This window comes from Myxine glutinosa, chromosome 5, assembly GCF_964187855.1.
Source record: "Myxine glutinosa chromosome 5, kmMyxGlut1.1, whole genome shotgun sequence".
NCBI classification, from domain to species: Eukaryota; Metazoa; Chordata; class Myxini; order Myxiniformes; family Myxinidae; genus Myxine; species Myxine glutinosa.
The window spans coordinates 115454893-115473093 of NC_136265.1; the positions used below are offsets into that span (position 1 = coordinate 115454893).

Consider the following 18201-nt stretch of genomic DNA (forward strand, 5'->3'; position numbering starts at 1 on the left):
CGACCGCACCACGCGGTGGCCGGAGGCCGTCCCATTGGCGGCGACGTCTGCGGCTGAGGTGGCGCAAGCCTTTATCGCCACTTAGGTTGCCCGGTTCAGTGCCCCCTCGGACATCTCGTCCGACCGCGGCCCCCAGTTCACCTCGGAGCTCTGGGCCGCGGTGGCGCAAGGGCTCGGGGTGAAGCTACACCACACCACGGCCTACCACGCCCAGGCCAATGGCCTGAGCGAGCGCTTTCATCGCTTCATGAAGGCCGTGCTCCGGGCCAGCCTCCGCGACGGCGGCTGGGTCGACAGGCTCCCCTGGGTCCTGCTGGGCCTCAGGACGGCGCCCAAGGATGACCTGCTCGCGTCCTCGGCGGAGCTGGTCTTCGGGCAACCACTGCGGGTGCCGGTGAATTTATCCCCGACTCCACGGCTCCTTGGTCCGTGGCGCAACAGCGCTCCGCCCTTCAGGAGACCGCCCGGAGGTTCGCCCCTGTGCCAACGGCACACCACGGTTGCCCGCCTTCCCACGTCGCCCCGGAGCTTCGCATGGCAAAGTACGTGTTCATCCGGCACGATGCCCACCGGGCACTGCTACGGCCCCCTTACGACGGGCCCTTCCGCGTGCTGGAGTTCCGGTCAAATTTTTCACTGTCGACATCGGCGGTGCCCCGGATCGCATTTCCGTGGAACGCCACAAGCCGGCCCACCTCGATCCGGACCACCCCCCGCCAGCAGCTCTGCCTCCGCGTCGGGGCCGCCCCCTGGCGGTCGGACCCCTGGCACCCCCGCCAGCAGCTCTGCCTCCGCGTCGAGGCCGCCCCCCGGCGGTCGGACCCCCGTCACCCTCCAGCCCCGCCGGCCCGCTGCCCCCCAGCCCTGCACCCATCGCCAGGGGGCGTTTCGGCTGGGTCATCCGGCTTCCCCGCAAACTCACCCTTCAGGTGCGCGGGAATTCTGGGGGGGCGCGTGTGGTGGGCACATGGGGCAATAATTCCGCGCACCAGTGGGTGGCGCGAGCGCCCAGGCGGGGACCGATGGCACATGCCCCGCCCTTCGACCGAGCGGCCACGCCCGGGAACTAGGCGTGGCCTCGGCACATATATGCGGGCTCTAAGCTCGAGCCCGCCCAGTTCTGCAGTTCGAGCTTTCGAAATAAAGACTTTTGGTTTTAACAAATGCGTTGTGGCCTACCTCTTTGGCAAGCAAGTTGTGTGCGCAGCACCACACTTCACTGGTATCATTTTGATGCTCTTCAGCTTCCAAGATTTATTGATCTCATTTTCAAGGTCCTGGTATTTGGTCATTTTCTTGATTTCTGTGTTGTTTAGTCCAAAATCGCTGGGTACTCATATCTCAATCATCAATGTTGTCGTTTCCTTTTTGTTCCTGAGTACAACTACAATGTCGGGACGCAATGTGCGAGTGTCTGTGTGTGTCCGGTCCGTAACTTCTTTTTTTTTTACCATTTGAGTTTTGTCATCAACTTCTCAACAAAGCTTTATCTATCTATAATTCCAGTAATCTCTGTGTGTATGTTTGTATGTTTGTATGTTTGTATGTCTGTATGTCTGTGACCGCTGTTTCTCGACAACCACGGGTCCGATATACTTGAAACTTGCCAGGTATATTGCTGGGGACCCGAGGATGTGCCTTTTCAAGGTTTCATATTAATCGGAGAAGTAGTTACCGAGCTATGTCCAAAAAACGATTCAACCAATCAGAGAGCAGCGAGCTATCACGTGTGCCGAACGTGGCGAACAGACTCTGCCTCGGACGGCACATTTGAGAGCGTATTCATTTATTTCACGTTGGAAAACTATGTTGCCGTTAAACTATGTTTTAAAACTAATTAAAACTAATTTGCGATTCATCGTAACTGCGATTTGCGACCTTCCGGACAGTGAAGACTGCACTTCCGGCAGCCAATCACAGAACGCGTTATTGCGTAGGCGTGGCCGATGTGAGAGCGAGCCGAGCCGAGCGCGTGCGCCATTACGGTTCGTAATTCGATTTCTTCCGGAGAAAATAATAATTTCTCGATTTCTTATGCGCATTATTTCTCCCAATTCAGTCAGAGCGAAGGGCGGAAGCGAAGAGCGTTGTTTTTTTTGTTTACGGGCGTACGGGCGTACGGGCGGGGTAGAGCGTACGGGTAGCGTTATTTTTTTTTTTTGGCAAGGAACGGGCACCCACGTACGGGCATGCCCTAGTTATGATAATACGGAGAAGGCAAATTCATTATTTTGTCAAAAGGTCAAAGGTCAGCGGAACATAAAATCATCAATTTTCACCTGATTGACCTGAAAATTAAAGAATTTGCATATTGGGTCACAGAGTTGGTTCACCAATCAAAAGCTACAAGCCGATTAGTTTTTTTAGATATAAAGGTCAAGGTTGCATAAAATCATCAATTTTCATTTTGTTTAAAAAAAAAACTGTTTTCGTTATTTTGCGCTGGCCGAAGAAGAAGAAGACGTTCAAAAACAAACGGACTCGAACGCCCTTTGCATTTTTCAAATTCTTTCGAGTTGATCATTTAAAATCAGATTCAGGAAAGTGTAAATGTTTTACTGGATTGGGTAAAAGATTGATAGATGGGGTTTAACATAAACGAATGTAACTGTAAGTAAGGTGTTTGGGAAGGTAAGAAAGAAAAAATAAAGATCACGTGATACAAGGAAACTTGGCGCTTTTCACATAGAATAATCGGGGCGTGGTCATATATACAGGGGAGGGGGAAGGGTGGAGCGCAGGAGAAGGTTCTGGGCGTGGTCATATATGTGGGGGAGGGGGTGGGATGGTGATTGGAGCGCAGGAGAAGTATCTGGGCGTGGTCATATATACAGGTGTGGATTGAGGAGACAGGACATAGCCAGGTGCCCACAGGTAAAACAGAGGATTTTAAGTTGTATTTGTACAGGTATAAATTAAAAGAGGTGGTTTCACATTGTATAGGAATTTATTTGCAATTTGTGTCGGATATTTTGTGTAGTTTTGGTCACCACAACTCGTGAAGGACATGAAGCTGCCATATTTGAGGTTCAGCGCAAGGTGACCAGATTGTGTCCGGGCGAAGACTCAGGTATGACGTATGAGGAACGGATGAAGTAGACGGAACTTCATACATTCGGAAGGAGGCCGTTATGAGGGGATGTGGTCAAGATGTTTAAGATAATGAAGGAATTAGATAGGATGAATAGAGATTTTCAGCACAATAGACAATGAAAGGACCAGGGGACATAGACTGAGAGTGAAGAAGAGTAGTGAAGACTGTGTAGATTGAATCGGTGTTGATTTATTGCAGGCACAGCTCGGATAAATGGAATCCTGCGTCCAGATTCCTTGTTTCGTCGAATTATTGCGTTAAAAACAACAACCAGACAATGATAAATCATTGGGAAGTTTTGAATTGGTAAGAAAAAGAAGCTGATGAGTGGATGTCAAGCTTTGTCTGTGTTGACCTTGTGGTACAGTACAAACAATGAGAGATTGCGATATTATGGACTTTGTCCCTCAGCTCTGCTGCTGCAGAATCTGTTTGAAAAACAACGAAGCAGCAACAATGGATTTCGAATCGAGGACTTTTCAATTCCGAGGAGTGCCTTTCAGCAGGACACACCATAATATTGAGGTCCTTGAGTTACTGGAGGACTTCTCAGTCCAACATGACGATCTTTACATTGTTACCTTCCCAAAATCAGGTGAGGAAAGTGCTTTCATACCTGTGACCCTGTTACATCACTGTTAGATGTCACAATAATCTCCATTTCAGGACTTCATTGTGTGTACCTGTCCATAGGATTATCGTCATCATTGGTGCACAAAGAAAAGGTTCGTATCATGATAATACACCTTCTCAATTTGGTTAAGGACAGCAGGTCACTGTCGAGTTGTCAAGGCCCAGGGTTAATGCTCTTCGATTCAGTCTTCTCTGCTCCGAGAGGGAAATCGCTTTAGTAAAGGTTTATTTTGATCCCACCGTCCATGAAAGTTTGTTCCAGAACTCACAGGCTCACACATTAGCATAATTTGACTTCTCCATTTGGGGGGAAGGGGGGTGGGGGGGGGCTTAATATAAATAATTTGTAGCTCGGGCTGGCTTCCAAAATTACCGTGTGTTCGTGTAGTTTCAGTGTACGTGAAATCACAAATACAGTTTACGTTCATTATTTAATCACCCTTGTTTTTTGTTTTAGCCTAATAATTATTTGACATGTTCACCAGCTACCACCAATATCAGCACAACAACAAACAAAACGGGACTCAGTGGAGAGCATACTTCCGCCAGGTGAACAGTTTACGTTTTGTATCCCAGAGTGGACCAGAAAATCACAATACAAAATCGCATTTAATCAAAATCATCCGTCCACAACTTTTTGAGATATCCTGCTATATTTATGAGTATAATATACAGTCATGTGAAAAAGTAAGTACACCCCTGTAAAGTTTTGACTTTTTCAACATATTTCAACATACAGCGATTTGATCTTCATTTCAACAATATTGATAGATAAAGGTGATATAATATAACAAATATCATGAAACATTTACATTTTGTAGTCAATTGTATAATTTAAATAAACATAAATGCAAATTTCGGATGTTGAAAAAGTAAGTACACCCCTACATTTATCACTACTTCAAATACCTAAAATTACAATCAGGGGCACCAGCGCAGGTGCAAATGATTAGAACATCGTGAGAGAGGATCTTGGAGGAACCTGTCTTATTTAAACCTCAGACATTTAGTTTGGTTTGCTCTTTGTTGTTGAAGTGTGCGGCGTCACCATGCCGAGATCAAAAGAGCTCTCTGAGGCCTTCAGAAAGAAGGTTATGGATGCCTACGAGTCTGGGAAGGGATTTAAAAAGATCTCCAAACAATTTGAAATCAATCATTCGACTGTCCGGAAGATAATCTACAAGTGGAGAAGATTCCAAACAACTGCCAACTTGTTCAGGCCAGGCCGCCACAGCAAGTTCAGCCCGAGAGCAGACCGCAAGATGCTGAAAGAAGTCTCTAAGAACCCCAGAATGTTATCACGGGACGTACAGGTAGCTCTTGCCACTGTTGATGTCAAATTGCACGAGTCTACCATTAGAAAGAGGCTGCACAAATTTGATCTACATGGGAGGTGTGCCAGGAGAAAACCTTTGCTGTCCAGAAAGAACATCAGGGCAAGACTAAAGTTTGCCAATGAACACCTGGGCAAAGACCAGCACTTCTGGAGCAATGTGCTCTGGACAGATGAGTCAAAGGTAGAGCTATTTGGCCACAGTACCAGAAGACATGTTTGGCGAAAACCTAAGACAGCATTTGACCACAAGAACCTGATACCAACTGTAAAGCATGTGGTGGAAATATTATGGTTTGGGGCAGCTTTGCTGCATCAGGGCCTGGGCAGCTCACCATCATATAATCCACTATGAATTCTTCATTGTATCAGATGGAGCTTGAGGATAATGTGAGGCCATCTGTCGGGAAGTTGAAGCTCAACCGAAGGTGCACCTTGAAACATGACAATGACCCGAAACGAAACATACCAGTAAATCCACCAAGGAATGGCTGAAAAGAAAGAAATAGAGAGTTCTGGAATGGCCAAGTCAAAGCCCGGATCTAAATCCCATCGAGATGTTGTGGAGGGATTTGAAAAGAGCTGTGCATGCAAGAAACCCCTCAAACATTGCACAGCTGAAAGAATTCTGTATGGAGGTCGGAGGAGTGGGCAAAAATTTCTCCCAGTCGATGTCGGAGACTGGTAGACAGTTATAAGAAATGCCTACTTGAGGTTGTTTCTGCCAAAGGGGGCAATACCACCTATTAGAGCCAAGGGTGCACTTACTTTTTCCACATGCGAAATTTGCATTTAGGTTTATTTAAATTATACAATACAACAACAACAACAACAACAACATGCATTTAAAGGCCATTTTCCCTGCTAGAGCGGGGGTTAGCCTTGCGGTCTCCATGACAATCTTCTCCATTGACCTGACATGACATGACTATACAATTAAATTGTACAATGGACGACAAAATGTAAATGTTTCATGATATTTGTTATATTGAAGTGCGGTGCTACGCGCACGACTTGTTTGCCAAGAAGATAAGCAACAACGCGGGTAACCAAAAAGAGTCTTTATTCAATAGCTCAAACTGTAGCACTGAGGTGCTTGGGGCTGCGTGCCCTGTGTATATCCCGAGGCCACGCCTACCCCTCAGGCGTGGCCGACACCCTCTTGGTGCGCGGAATGATGTCACCGCGCCAGCGAGCCATTGTGTCCGCCACACGCGCCCCCCCAGAATTCCCGCGCACCTGAAGGGTCAGTTTGCGTGGCAAACGGATGACCCGGCCGAAGCGCCCTCTGGCGGCTGGCGGCGTCTGGGATGCCGGGATGTCATCTGGGATGCCTCCGGCGGCACCTGGGATGGGTGCAGGACCGGGGGGGGGGGGGGCGTGCCAGCGGGGCCGGGCGGTGCCGGAGGTCCGCCCGCCGGGGGGCGGCCCCACCACGGGGGCCGAGCCACTGGCGGGGGGTGGTCCACGTCGAGGTGGGCCGGCTTGAGGCGGTCCACAGAAACGCGGTCAGGAGTACCGTCGATGTCGAGGGTGAAGTGTTTCGCCCCGGTCTCCAGCACGCAGAAGGGCCCATCATACGGGGGCCGCAGCGGTGTCCGGTGGGCGTCGTGGCGGACGAACACGTACTCCGCCGTGCGAAGCTCCGGGCCGACGTGCGTTGGCGGGCACCCGTGGTGTGCCATCAGCACCGGGGCGAACCTCCGGGCGGTCTCCTGCAGTGCGGAGCGCTGCTGCGCCGCGGACCATGGTGCTGTGGAGTCGGGGAGGAACTCGCCCGGCACCTGCAGCGGTTGTCCGAAGACCAACTCCGCCGCGGATGCGCGCAGGTCGTCCTTGGGTGCTGTCAGGAGGCCCAGCAGGACCCAGGGGAGCCTGTCGACCCAGCCGCCATCGCGGAGGGTGGCCCGGAGCGCGGCCTTTAAGGAGCGGTGGAAGCGCTCGCACAGGCCATTGGCCTGGGGGTGGTAGGCCGTGGTGCGGTGCAGCTAGACGCCGAGCCCCTGCGCGACCGCCCCCCAGAGCTCCGAGGTGAACTGGGGGCCACGGTCGGACGAGATGTCCGAGTGGGCGCCGAACCGGGCAACCCAGGTGGCGATGAACGCCGGCGCGACGTCCACCGCCGTCGTCGCCGCAAAAGGCACGACCTCCGGCCACCGGGTGGTGCGGTCCACCATGGTGAGGACGTGGGTGAAACCCCGCGAGGGGGGCAGAGGTCCCACCAAGTCCACGTGAACGTGGTCGAACCGACGTTCGGGCACCGTGAACGGGGCCAACGGGGCCTGGGTGTGGCGGTGCACCTTCGCGCGCTGGCACGCGAGGCACGTCCTGGTCCAATCGTGGACGGCCTTCCGGAGGCCATGCCAGACGAACTTGTCGGCGACCAACCTCTGGGAGGCCTTCGTGCCCGGGTGGGACAGGCCGTGGATGGCGTCAAAAACCCGGCGCTGCCAGCCCGCGGGCACGATGGGGCGAGGCCGCCCGAGGGAGACGTCGCACAAGAGGGCCGTGCCCGCGCCGTCGAACGGCACCTCGGTGACGCGGAGGCCCGTGACGGCGGTCCGCAAGGCCTGGACATCGGGGTCGGCGGTCTGGTCCGCCGCCATCCGGGCATAGTCGATCCCGAGGTGGACCGCGTGGGCGACGGACCGGGAAAGGCAATCCGCCACCGGGTTGTCCTTTCCCGCGACGTGCCGGATGTCCGTCGTGTACTCAGACACGGCCGAGAGGTGCGGCTGCTGCCGGGCCGACCTTGGCCATCGCGAAGACCAGGGGCTTGTGGTCGACGAAGGCCGTGAACGAACGGCCCTCGAGCAGATGGCAGAAGTGCCGGACCGCCAGGTGGTGCCCGAGCAACTCTCGGTCGAAGGTGCTGTACCGGCGTTCGTGCGGGCGAAGCTGCCGGCTGAAAAACGCCAGCGGTTGCCAAGCACCACGCACCCATTGCTCGTGCACCGCGCCCACCGCGTAGTCCGACGCGTCGGTGGTGAGGGCGATCGGTGCATCGAGCGCCGGGTGCGTGAGCATGGTGGCGTTAGCCAAGGCGAGCTTCGCGCCCGCGAACGCCGCGTCCATCTGCTCGGTCCAAACAACGTCACCTTTGCCCGGCTTCCCCCGGAGGGCCTCGTGCAGGGGGCGCAGGAGTTGTGCGACGCGGGACAGGAAACGGTGGTAAAAGTTTACCATGCCCAGGAACTCCTGGAGCCCCCTGATCATGCGGGGGCGCGGAAACCCCTTGACCGCCTCCACCTTTGCCGGAAAGGGGGTGGCCCCGTGCCTGGTGACGCGGTGCCCCAAAAAGTCGATTTCGGCGACGCCGAACCGGCACTTCGTGGGGTTTACGATCAGGCCATGCTGGCCCAGGCGTTCGAAGAGCGTGCAGAGCTGGCGGAGGTGCTCTTCGTGGGACGCACTTGCGACGAGGATGTCGTCCAGGTAGACATAAACGCAATCCAAGTCGCGCAAGACGCTGTCCATCAACTTTTGTAACGCCTGAGCCCCATTCTTCAAGCCGAAGGGCATCCGAAGAAACTCGAAGAGGCCGAATGGTGTAATGACGGCCGTCTTCGGTATGTCCTCCGGCCTGACGGGGACCTGGTGGTATCCGCGGATGAGGTCCACCTTAGAAAAGAAGGACATTTTCGCCAACCGGGCGGAAAAGTCCTGAATGTGAGGGACCGGGTAGCGGTCGGGGGTGGTGGCATCGTTGAGGCGGCGGTAGTCTCCGCACTGCCGCCATCCCCCGCTGGGCTTCGGCACGATGTGCAGTGGCGACGCCCAAGCGCTCCAGCGTAGCGAACTCCGCCTTTGCCACCGCGAGCTTCGTCGGCTCGAGGCGGCGTGCCCGGGCGTAGACCGGTGGCCCGACGGTGGGGATGTGATGTTCCACCCCATGCTTGACGGCCACCGCCGAGAAGGTGGGCCGCGTGAGGGCCGGGAAGCTGGCGAGGAGGCGGGTGAACTCGTCCGCTGCCTGAAGCGTACAGACCAACCTCGCCGGGACTGAACCGCTCAGCAAGCCGCTTGGCGAGCCGCTCAGTGAGCCGCTCAGGGAGCTGCCCAACGAACTGCTCAGCGTGCAAGCAAGCGAGCTGAATGTTTCGGCCTGGACGAGGCGTCTGTTCTTCACGTCCACCAACAACCCATTTGCACATAGGAAGTCCGCACCGAGCAATGCCATGGGCACGCTGGCGGTTGCGAACGTCCATTGAAAGCATTGCCCTCCGAACTGCAGGGAGAGGCAGCGCTTCCCAAATGTGCGTATGGGTGTACCGTTGGCTGCAAGCAACGCGGGGCCCCGGCCCGCGGTTCGCTTGTCGGACGTGGAGGCGGGGATAACGCTCACCTGTGTGCCTGTGTCACAGAGGAAGCGACGCCCAGACAAGGTGTCCGTGACAAAAAGGAGGCTGCCGGAATGGCCGACGCTCAGGGCCGCTACCGAGCGCTGGCTCGGTAGTTTCCCGGCTTGCCAAATGAACACGGTGGGCAACAATTCCTGGCCTTGTGGCCAAACCTGGCGTGGAAACAGCACCAGGTTTGCGGCAGAGGCGGAGGCCGCGGTTTTCGTGGTGGTGGTGGGCGGGGCGTGGCGGTGGCCATGAGGTGTGCATCGGCATCAGCCTTGGGATCCACGAGGTGTGCAGCAGCATCAGCCTCGGGAACCGCGACGGCCGCACCGACTCTCGCCCGCGTGTCACAAGCCGCGAAAAACTTGTCGGCCTCGACGGCCAGAGCGCGGGGTTCCTTTATTTTGGAACCGGCCAACGCGAGGCGTACCTGTGCCAGTAGCTGCCATAGAAAGAGTGCCCGGAATAAAAAATCTGGGGCTTTGTCACCCAGCAACGACAGCATGTGATCCATCCGCACCGATGGTCGTGTGTCGCTGAGTTCGGGAAGGTCCAGGAGGCGGTCGGCCCGTTCGCACTCCGTGAAGCCGAACGTGGCGATGAGGAGACGCTTGAGCGCCTCGTACCTGTGGTCGGCCGGTGGGTTCCACAGGACGGACACGACTCGGGCGGCTGTGCCGGGCCCGAGGGCGGCGATGACGTGGTAATAACGCATCTCATCCGCCGTTACGCCTCGAAGTTGGAACTGTGCCTCGGCCTGCACGAACCATACCTCGGCCTGAGCTTCCCAAAACTCAGGGAGCTTCACCGCGACCACGTTGTTTGACATTGGCGCGTTCTGTTGGTCAGCGGCGGCTGAACCGGCGTCGAGGTCACCAGTGACGTGCGGTGCTACGCGCACGACTTGTTTGCCAAGAAGATAAGCAACAACGCGGGTAACCAAAAAGAGTCTTTATTCAATAGCTCAAACTGTAGCACTGAGGTGCTCGGGGCTGCGCACCCCGTGTATATCCCGAGGCCACGCCTACCCCTCGGGCGTGGCCGACACCCTCTTGGTGCGCGGAATGATTTCATCGTGCCAGCGAGTCATCGTGTCCGCCACAATATTATATCACCTTTATCAATCGATATTGTTGAAATGAAGATCAAATAGCTGTATGTTCAAATATGTTGAAAAAGTCAAAACTTTACATGGGGTGTACTTACCTTTTCACGTGATTGTATATATATTTGAGATATCCTACTATTGGCCCTATCTCGCAATGGTGAAGAATCACTGAAAAAATTATACTAGCCGGATCCTGATCCGGGTATTCACCAAAATTGAATCGATTCTTCCTTGTCACACACCCAACCGATCCACCAAGTTTCATACAAATCCGTCCACAACTTTTTGAGTTATCCTGCTGCATATAATTTTTGGCCATATCACTCAATGGTGAAGTATCACTTAGGAATTAAATAAATCTGATATGTGAATCCATATTCAGATCTTCACCAAAATCGAATCCAATCGTCCTTGTCAGACACCAAACGGGTCCACCAAGTGTCGTCCAAATCCGTCCACAACTTTTTGAGATATCCTGCTATGTATCGTTTTTGGCCCGATCTCCAAAATCGGGTTCCCGATCTCCTATTCAAATTTCAAGTCAATCAGATGAGATCTTTTGGCCCGACAGTGAAGAATCACTTTTAAAATTCTAGTAGCCGGATCCGAATCCACATCTTCACCAAATGTAATCATTTCGTCCTTGTCACATACGCTGCCTCTCTGCCAAATTTCATCCGAATCTGTCCACAACTTTGAGATATTTTGTTCACAAACAAACAAACAAACAAATGAAAAATCACTCATAGAGTGACTGACACTTGGCAAAACAGAACAAAGTAGAATGGCAATCAGTAGAGCATCCTTTTGACCTGAAAAATAATTAGTGGTTGAATTCAGTGCCCTGATATGCAAGTCGTCTTCAAAGTTTAAGTTCATCGGATGAAAATTGACATTTTTAGACATTTGGCCTATGTTGACGTTTTGGCCTATGTTGACCTTTTGGTCGATGTTGATCTCCAAAATAGTTGGTGGTTGAATTCATTCACTGATATGCAATTCCTATTCAAATTTCCAGTCAATCAGATGAAAATTGAGGATTTTAGAAAATTGGAAAAAAGTTGTTGACCTATGGCCTATGTTGACCTTAAAAATAGTTGTTGGTTGAATTCAGTTAACTGATATGTAAATCCCATTCAATTTTCAAGTCAATCGGATGAAAATTGAGGATTTTAGAAATTAGAAATTGTTGTTGACCTTTGGCATATGTTGACCTTTTGGCCTATTAATATATATATAATAAATATAATAAATGACCTTTTGGCCTATTCTGATCTCAAAAATAGTTGGTGGTTGAATTGAAACAGCTGATATGTAAATCCCATTCAAATTTCAAGTGGATCGGATGAAAATTAAGGATTTTAGAAATTGTTGTTGACCTTTTGACCTATGGTGATCTCAAAAATAGTTGGTGGTTCAATTCAGTCAGCCTATATATAAATCCTATTCAAATTTCAAGTCAATCAGATGAAAATTGAGGATTTTAGAAATTTGAAAAGTGGTTGACCTTTGGCCTATGTTGACCTTTTGGCCTATGCTGATCTCAAAAATAGTTGGTGATTGAATTCAAACAGCTGATATGTAAATCCCATTCAAATTTCAAGTGGATCGGATGAAGATTAAGGATTTTAGAAATTTGAAAGTGTTGTTGACCTTTGCCTATGTTGACCTTTTGGCCGATACTGATCTCAAAAATAGTTGCTGGTTGAATTCTAACAGCTGATATGTAAATCCCATTCAAATTTCAAGTGGATCAGATGAAGATTATGGATTTTAGAAATTTGAAAGTGTTGTTGACCTTTGCCTATGTTGACCTTTTGGCCGATACTGATCTCAAAAATAGTTGCTGTTTGAATTCTAACAGCTGATATGTAAATCCCATTCAAATTTCAAGTGGATCGGATGAATATTAAGGATTTTAGAAATTAGAAATTGTTGTTGACCTTTGGCCTATGTTGACCTTTTCACCTATGCTGATCTCAAAAATAGTTGGTGGTTCAATTCATTTAGCCGATCTATAAATCCTATTCAAATTTCAAGTCAATCGGATGAAAATTGAGGATTTTAGAAATTCGAAAAAAAGTGGTTGACCTTTGGCCAATGTTGACCTTTTGGCCTACGCTGATCTCAAAAATAGTTGGTGGTTGAATTAAGTTGGCCGATATGTAAATCCTATTCAAATTTTAAGTCAATCGAATGAAAATTGAGGATTTAGAAATTAGAAAAAAGTGGTTGACCTTTGGCCTATGTTGACCTTTTGGCCTATGCTGATCTCAAAAATAGATGGTGGTTGAATTCAGTTAGCTGATATGTAAATCCTATTGAAATTTCAAGTCAATCAGATGGAAATTGAGGATTTTATAAATTTGGAAAAACGTGGTTGACCTCTGGCATATGTTGACCTTTTGACTTAAAAAATGTATACGATTTGGTCGGACCACAAACCCTACCATTTGGTGAAGTTTCGTGAAGATCGATTTAAAATTGTGACCTGTAGGCAAGTACAAGTGAGTGGACAGACAAACACACCAATGAAAAATCTCATTGTGCGACACTTGGCAAAACAGAACAAAGTTGAATGGCACTCAGTAGAGCATCCTTTTGACCTCAAAAATAATTAGTGGTTCACTTCAGTGACCTGATTTGCAAATTGTCTTCAACGTTTAAGTTAATCGGATGAAAATTGACAATTTTAGAAATTTGGCCGATGTGGACCTTTTGGCCTGTTTTCCTCAAAAATTGTTCGTGGTTAGTTTCAGTAAGCTGATATGCATATCCTTTTTAAATTCCAAGTCAATCGGATGAAAATTGAGGATTTTAGAAATTCCAAAAAAATTGGTTGACCTTTGGCCTATATTGACCTTATGACCGATGTTGATCTCAAAAATAGTTGGTGGTTGAATTCAGTTAGGTAACATGAAACTCCCATTCAAATTTCATGTCGATCAAATGAAAATTGAGTGCAATATAAATTTGAAAAAAGTGGTTCACCTTTGGCCAATGTTGACCTTATGACCTATGTTCAAAAAAATAGATGGTGGTTGAATTCAGTCAGCTGATATGAAAATCCTATTCAAATTTCAAGTCAATCGGATGAAAATTGAGGATTTTAGGAATTCGAAAAAATTGGTTGACCTTTGGCCTATGTTGACCTTGTGACCTATGTTGACCTCAAAAATAGTGGGTGGTTGAATTCAGTTAGTTGCTATGAAAATCCTATTCAAATTTCAAGTCAATCGGATGAAAATTGAGGATTTTAGGAATTCAAAAAACGTGGTTGACCTTTGGCCTATGTTGACCTTTTGGCCAACGCTGATCTCAAAAATAGTTGGTGGTTGAATTAAGTTCGCTGATCTGAAAATACCATTCAAATTACAAGTCAATCGGGTGAAAATTGAGGATTTTAGAGGAATTGAGGACACAAACACACAAACACACAAACACACAAACCGGTGCGATCAACATACTTGCAAAAAAAAAAAAAAAAAAAAATTGCAAAGTAACAAACACACAAACCACAGTGATCAACATTTTTTTTTTTTTTTTGGGATGCAAGATCGAGGCTCGTGAAAGAGCTAACATTAATCACACAAAAAGTCAGACCGACACAAAAAACACAAAATAAGGGAGAGGTGGGGAGAGAGGGGGAGGACACAAACACAACATTTGAGAGCAGGGACATCGAGAGAACTGTGGGAGGGAGAGAGCTTGGGGGGAGGTGGGAGAGGTATAAAACATATGGACACTGCAAGGACTTCCAGGAAAGAAGTTGGAATTTCAAAAAAGTGTTTCTGGGGTGAATTCGCGGGGGTAGAAAAGATCAAGGTTTTGGATTTGACATTTTGGACAAGGTTTTGACATTTTTGGATTTGATGACATTTTTGGATGTGGATGAATAACATTTTTGTGACTTCTTAACACTGATTCACAAGAGCGGATGTGGATGTGGATGAATGACATTTTTGTGACTTCTTAACACTGATTCACAAGAGTGGATGTGGATGTGGATGAATGACATTTTTGTGACTTCTTAACACTGATTCACAAGAGTGGATGTGGATGTGGATGTGGATGAATGACATTTTTGTGACTTCTTAACACTGATTCACAAGAGTGGATGTGGATGTGGATGAATGACATGTTTGTGACTTCTTAACACTGATTCACAAGAGCAGATGTGGATGTGGACGAATGACATTTTTGTGACTTCTTAACACTGATTCACAAGAGTGGATGTGGATGTGGATGAATGACATTTTTGTGACTTCTTAACACTGATTCACAAGAGCGGATGTGGATGTGGATGAATGACATTTTTGTGACTTCTTAACACTGATTCACAAGAGCGGACGTGGATGTGGATGAATGACATTTTTGTGACTTCTTAACACTGATTCACAAGAGCGGATGTGGATGTGGATGAATGACATTTTTGTGACTTCTTAGCACTGATTCACAAGAGCGGATGTGGATGTGGATGAATGACATTTTTGTGACATCTTAACACTTCAGTCACAAGAGTGGATGTGGATGAATGCCATTTTTGTGACATCTTAACACTCAGTCACATGCTTCAGCAATTTCCATTGATTCTTTTGAGCATCGTCTCTTCAACTCTGCAGTTACGGCATCCAAAATGGGAATGTACACCTGCTGATGACACCTGTTTTTTTAGGTTGGGTCACAGTCGCAGGTGTTTCATGTTCAATTCTTGTCTCTTCGACATACTCTCTGAGACCCAAAGTTTGTTTTTTTCATTTGAAAAAGGATGCAGCCAATCACGTCACTCTATGCAAATGGCGCGATATTTGGCATGGTTGGAGGAAGAAATCCAAGCACTTGGGTTCTGTTTCGCTTTTTGTTACTCACGTTTAAATACGGGATTTTTTCAAATCTTAATTGTAAACTACTGAAAAAAATATAGGGGGGTGGGGGGGAGGCATTGCCCCCCCCCCCCAATGCCCTACCCAAAATCTTCCGGTGGGTTCACCGCTGTACTTCTTGCCAAATTCTAATCTGGCCTTTCTCTGTTTGGTGCTGATGATGTTTGCATCTTGTGGTGTCGCCTTTGTAATTCTGCTGTCGAAGTCTTCTGCGAACGGTAAATTGTGATCTGGAGGTTGCTGGTGATGTCACTGTCAGCTGTTTTAAGGTTTTTCTTCACAGCTCTGATGATCTTTCTGTCATCAACTGCAGTTGTTTACCTTGGCCGACCTGACCGTTGTCTATTGATACGAACACTTGTGCTGTCTTTCCTTTTCAAGATATTCCAAATTGTTTTATTTGATATTCCCAATGTTTGTGCTTTGGTTCTAATTTAATTTATCTGTTCTTTCAGGTTCAGTTCGCACCTGTCAGCCACGTGTCAGTGAGCGAAGCACCTGCCAGCCATGTGTTCCAATACTTATGCTCACCTAAAATGGGGGGACTGAACATAAAAAGTGTTATTGTTCTACAATGGTAAAACATAAATGTATCAAAACACCAATAAATAAAAGCTGACCTTCTGTAATCTTGCCTCATATTCATCTTTTGATCTCAAATCCAAATTTCTTGAGTTTATAACAATAATAACAGATTTCACTTCACTGTTCCGATACTTATGGAGGGCACTGTGTATATGTCATTTCCTGGTGCAATTGGATCAAAAAATGCCAACAGATGCTGGAGTATGTTGGCAATCCCATGTTCATATGTTCATATGGGCATATCTGTGCAGGAACCACGTGGATGCAGGTGTTGGTGAGCTTGATTCAGGTGGAGGGGGACAATGAACGACTGGGGAATATCACGTCCTTCGACCGCTCACCCTGGCTCGAGCTGCATCGTCAGAAGGTGCTGGAAGCACGGAGTCCCCGAATCATCAGCAGCCATCTTCCATTTTTTTTAATGCCACGCAAACTTCGAGAAGGAGCTGCAAAGGTAAAGACATGACGGTGGAGATGAAGGAAGTAAGACCCCCTTTACACAGGGCTGCGACCTTTGTGCCACCTTTGAACGACCAAAAAATGGCCAGGACGCTCAATGGTCACCTAAACCCAGAAAATCCTGTTTCTATGTAACTGCTCCAGCGATCCTTGTGCCTCCCTTGAACCGCCAAAAATGCAATTTTCGGGCATTTTCATGGCAATCTACGAGCGACCTGTGCGTCCACTGCGCCACCTGCCTGCTTCCCCTGTGCAACCTAAGGCAACCAACGCGATTAGAAGCTACATAGGCGACCCCCGAGCAATGTTTGGGAAACCATTGAGCCTCCTCTGTGCCATCATCGGCGACCAACGGCAACTAACGGCGACCACTGGGCGACCATTCAGCCATGCTTCGGCCTCATAGGCGACCCTTGAGCATTTTTGGGCGACCCCTGGCGACTGCTGGGCAACCTGGAGTGCCTGGGTATATATACACAAAGAATTAAGTTAAGCACCCCCCCGTTTTTTTACAACCTCGCACATTACAAGTTTGTTGTCGTCAAAACAGTGTAATATACCCATGATATTGCTATATTTTCTGGAGAAGTGATATTATGGTCACATAAAAACATAACAATCATGCCGTTTTCAATATTTTATTCTGAATAATTTAAGGTGAAATTTTTTGGGAATTTTAGGCATATTTTCACCTCAATTTAAGTATGGAGCTATAGGTCCATCACGGACAGTGTGGATGACGTTTATGTTTTCTAACGTACAGTCATTGTTCTGAGAAGACCTCTAGCGATCTTTGCGTCAATAACGTGTGTAGGACCCACGTGATCGGATCACTGACTCAACCCTACGTCTCATAGACCCTGTAAGCCGTCGTATGCGTTGCTGTGGCAGGTTGTTCCATTCCCGATGTAATGCACGTTCCAATTCATCCAGATTGGCTATTGGAGGGACCATCTTCGCAATTTGTCGTCCCAACATGTCCCAAACGTGCTCGAGGGGGTTCAGGTCAGGACTGTACGCAGGCCAGGGGATGGTTGTCACAGCACCTTGCTCCATCCGATCACGTGGGTCCTACACACGTTATTGACGCAAAGATCGCTAGAGGTCTTCTCAGAACAATGACTGTACGTTAGAAAACATAAACGTCATCCACACTGTCCGTGATGGACCTATAGCTCCATACTTAAATTGAGGTGAAAATATGCCTAAAATTCCCAAAAAATTTCACCTTAAATTATTCAGAATAAAATATTGAAAACGGCATGATTGTTATGTTTTTATGTGACCATAATATCACTTCTCCAGAAAATATAGCAATATCATGGGTATATTACACTGTTTTGACGACAACAAACTTGTAATGTGCGAGGTTGTAAAAAAACGGGGGGGTGCTTAACTTAATTCTTTGTGTATATATGCCCTGATTCTGGCGCTTTTCCATCAGTTTCATCCCAGCTGCCAAAGTGAGAACATCTCCAGAAGATAAAGATTTTGGGATGAACAACCAACTCCTCTTGCATACTGCCATCTTACAAGGTCACCAAGCACTGCTGGTGAACCAGATGGCCATTGCTGTCCTTAGAAGAAGGATGAACAGGCACAGAAGAAGGAGACCACGAACCTGGTGGGTCCGCCTCTGGCTGACACAAGAGAGAAGGTTACAATTTGGGGAGTACAGCCAACTGATGCAAGAACTGCGGCTAGAAGATGAAGGGTCCTTCTACAATTACTTTCGAATGGAGCCAGCGATGTTCGATGAA

General features: G+C 48.5%; 1 protein-coding gene across 5 annotated transcripts in view; it reads left to right on the top strand.

The window, feature by feature from the left end:
• The first annotated feature begins 2621 nt into the window (after positions 1-2621).
• The window catches only part of LOC137427207 (sulfotransferase 2B1), a 31804-nt gene continuing 16224 nt past the window's right edge, over positions 2622-18201 (top strand). For 2 of the 5 annotated variants that reach the window (XM_078778584.1, XM_078778583.1), the window contains exons 1-5: positions 2824-2874; positions 2981-3070; positions 3293-3400; positions 3506-3689; positions 16234-16436. In XM_078778584.1, coding sequence (XP_078634710.1) covers positions 3551-3689; positions 16234-16436 — 342 coding nt within the window. In that variant the 5' untranslated portion in view covers positions 2824-2874; positions 2981-3070; positions 3293-3400; positions 3506-3550. The other 3 variants (XM_068116480.2, XM_068116483.2, XM_068116479.2) reach the window with 3 other exon arrangements.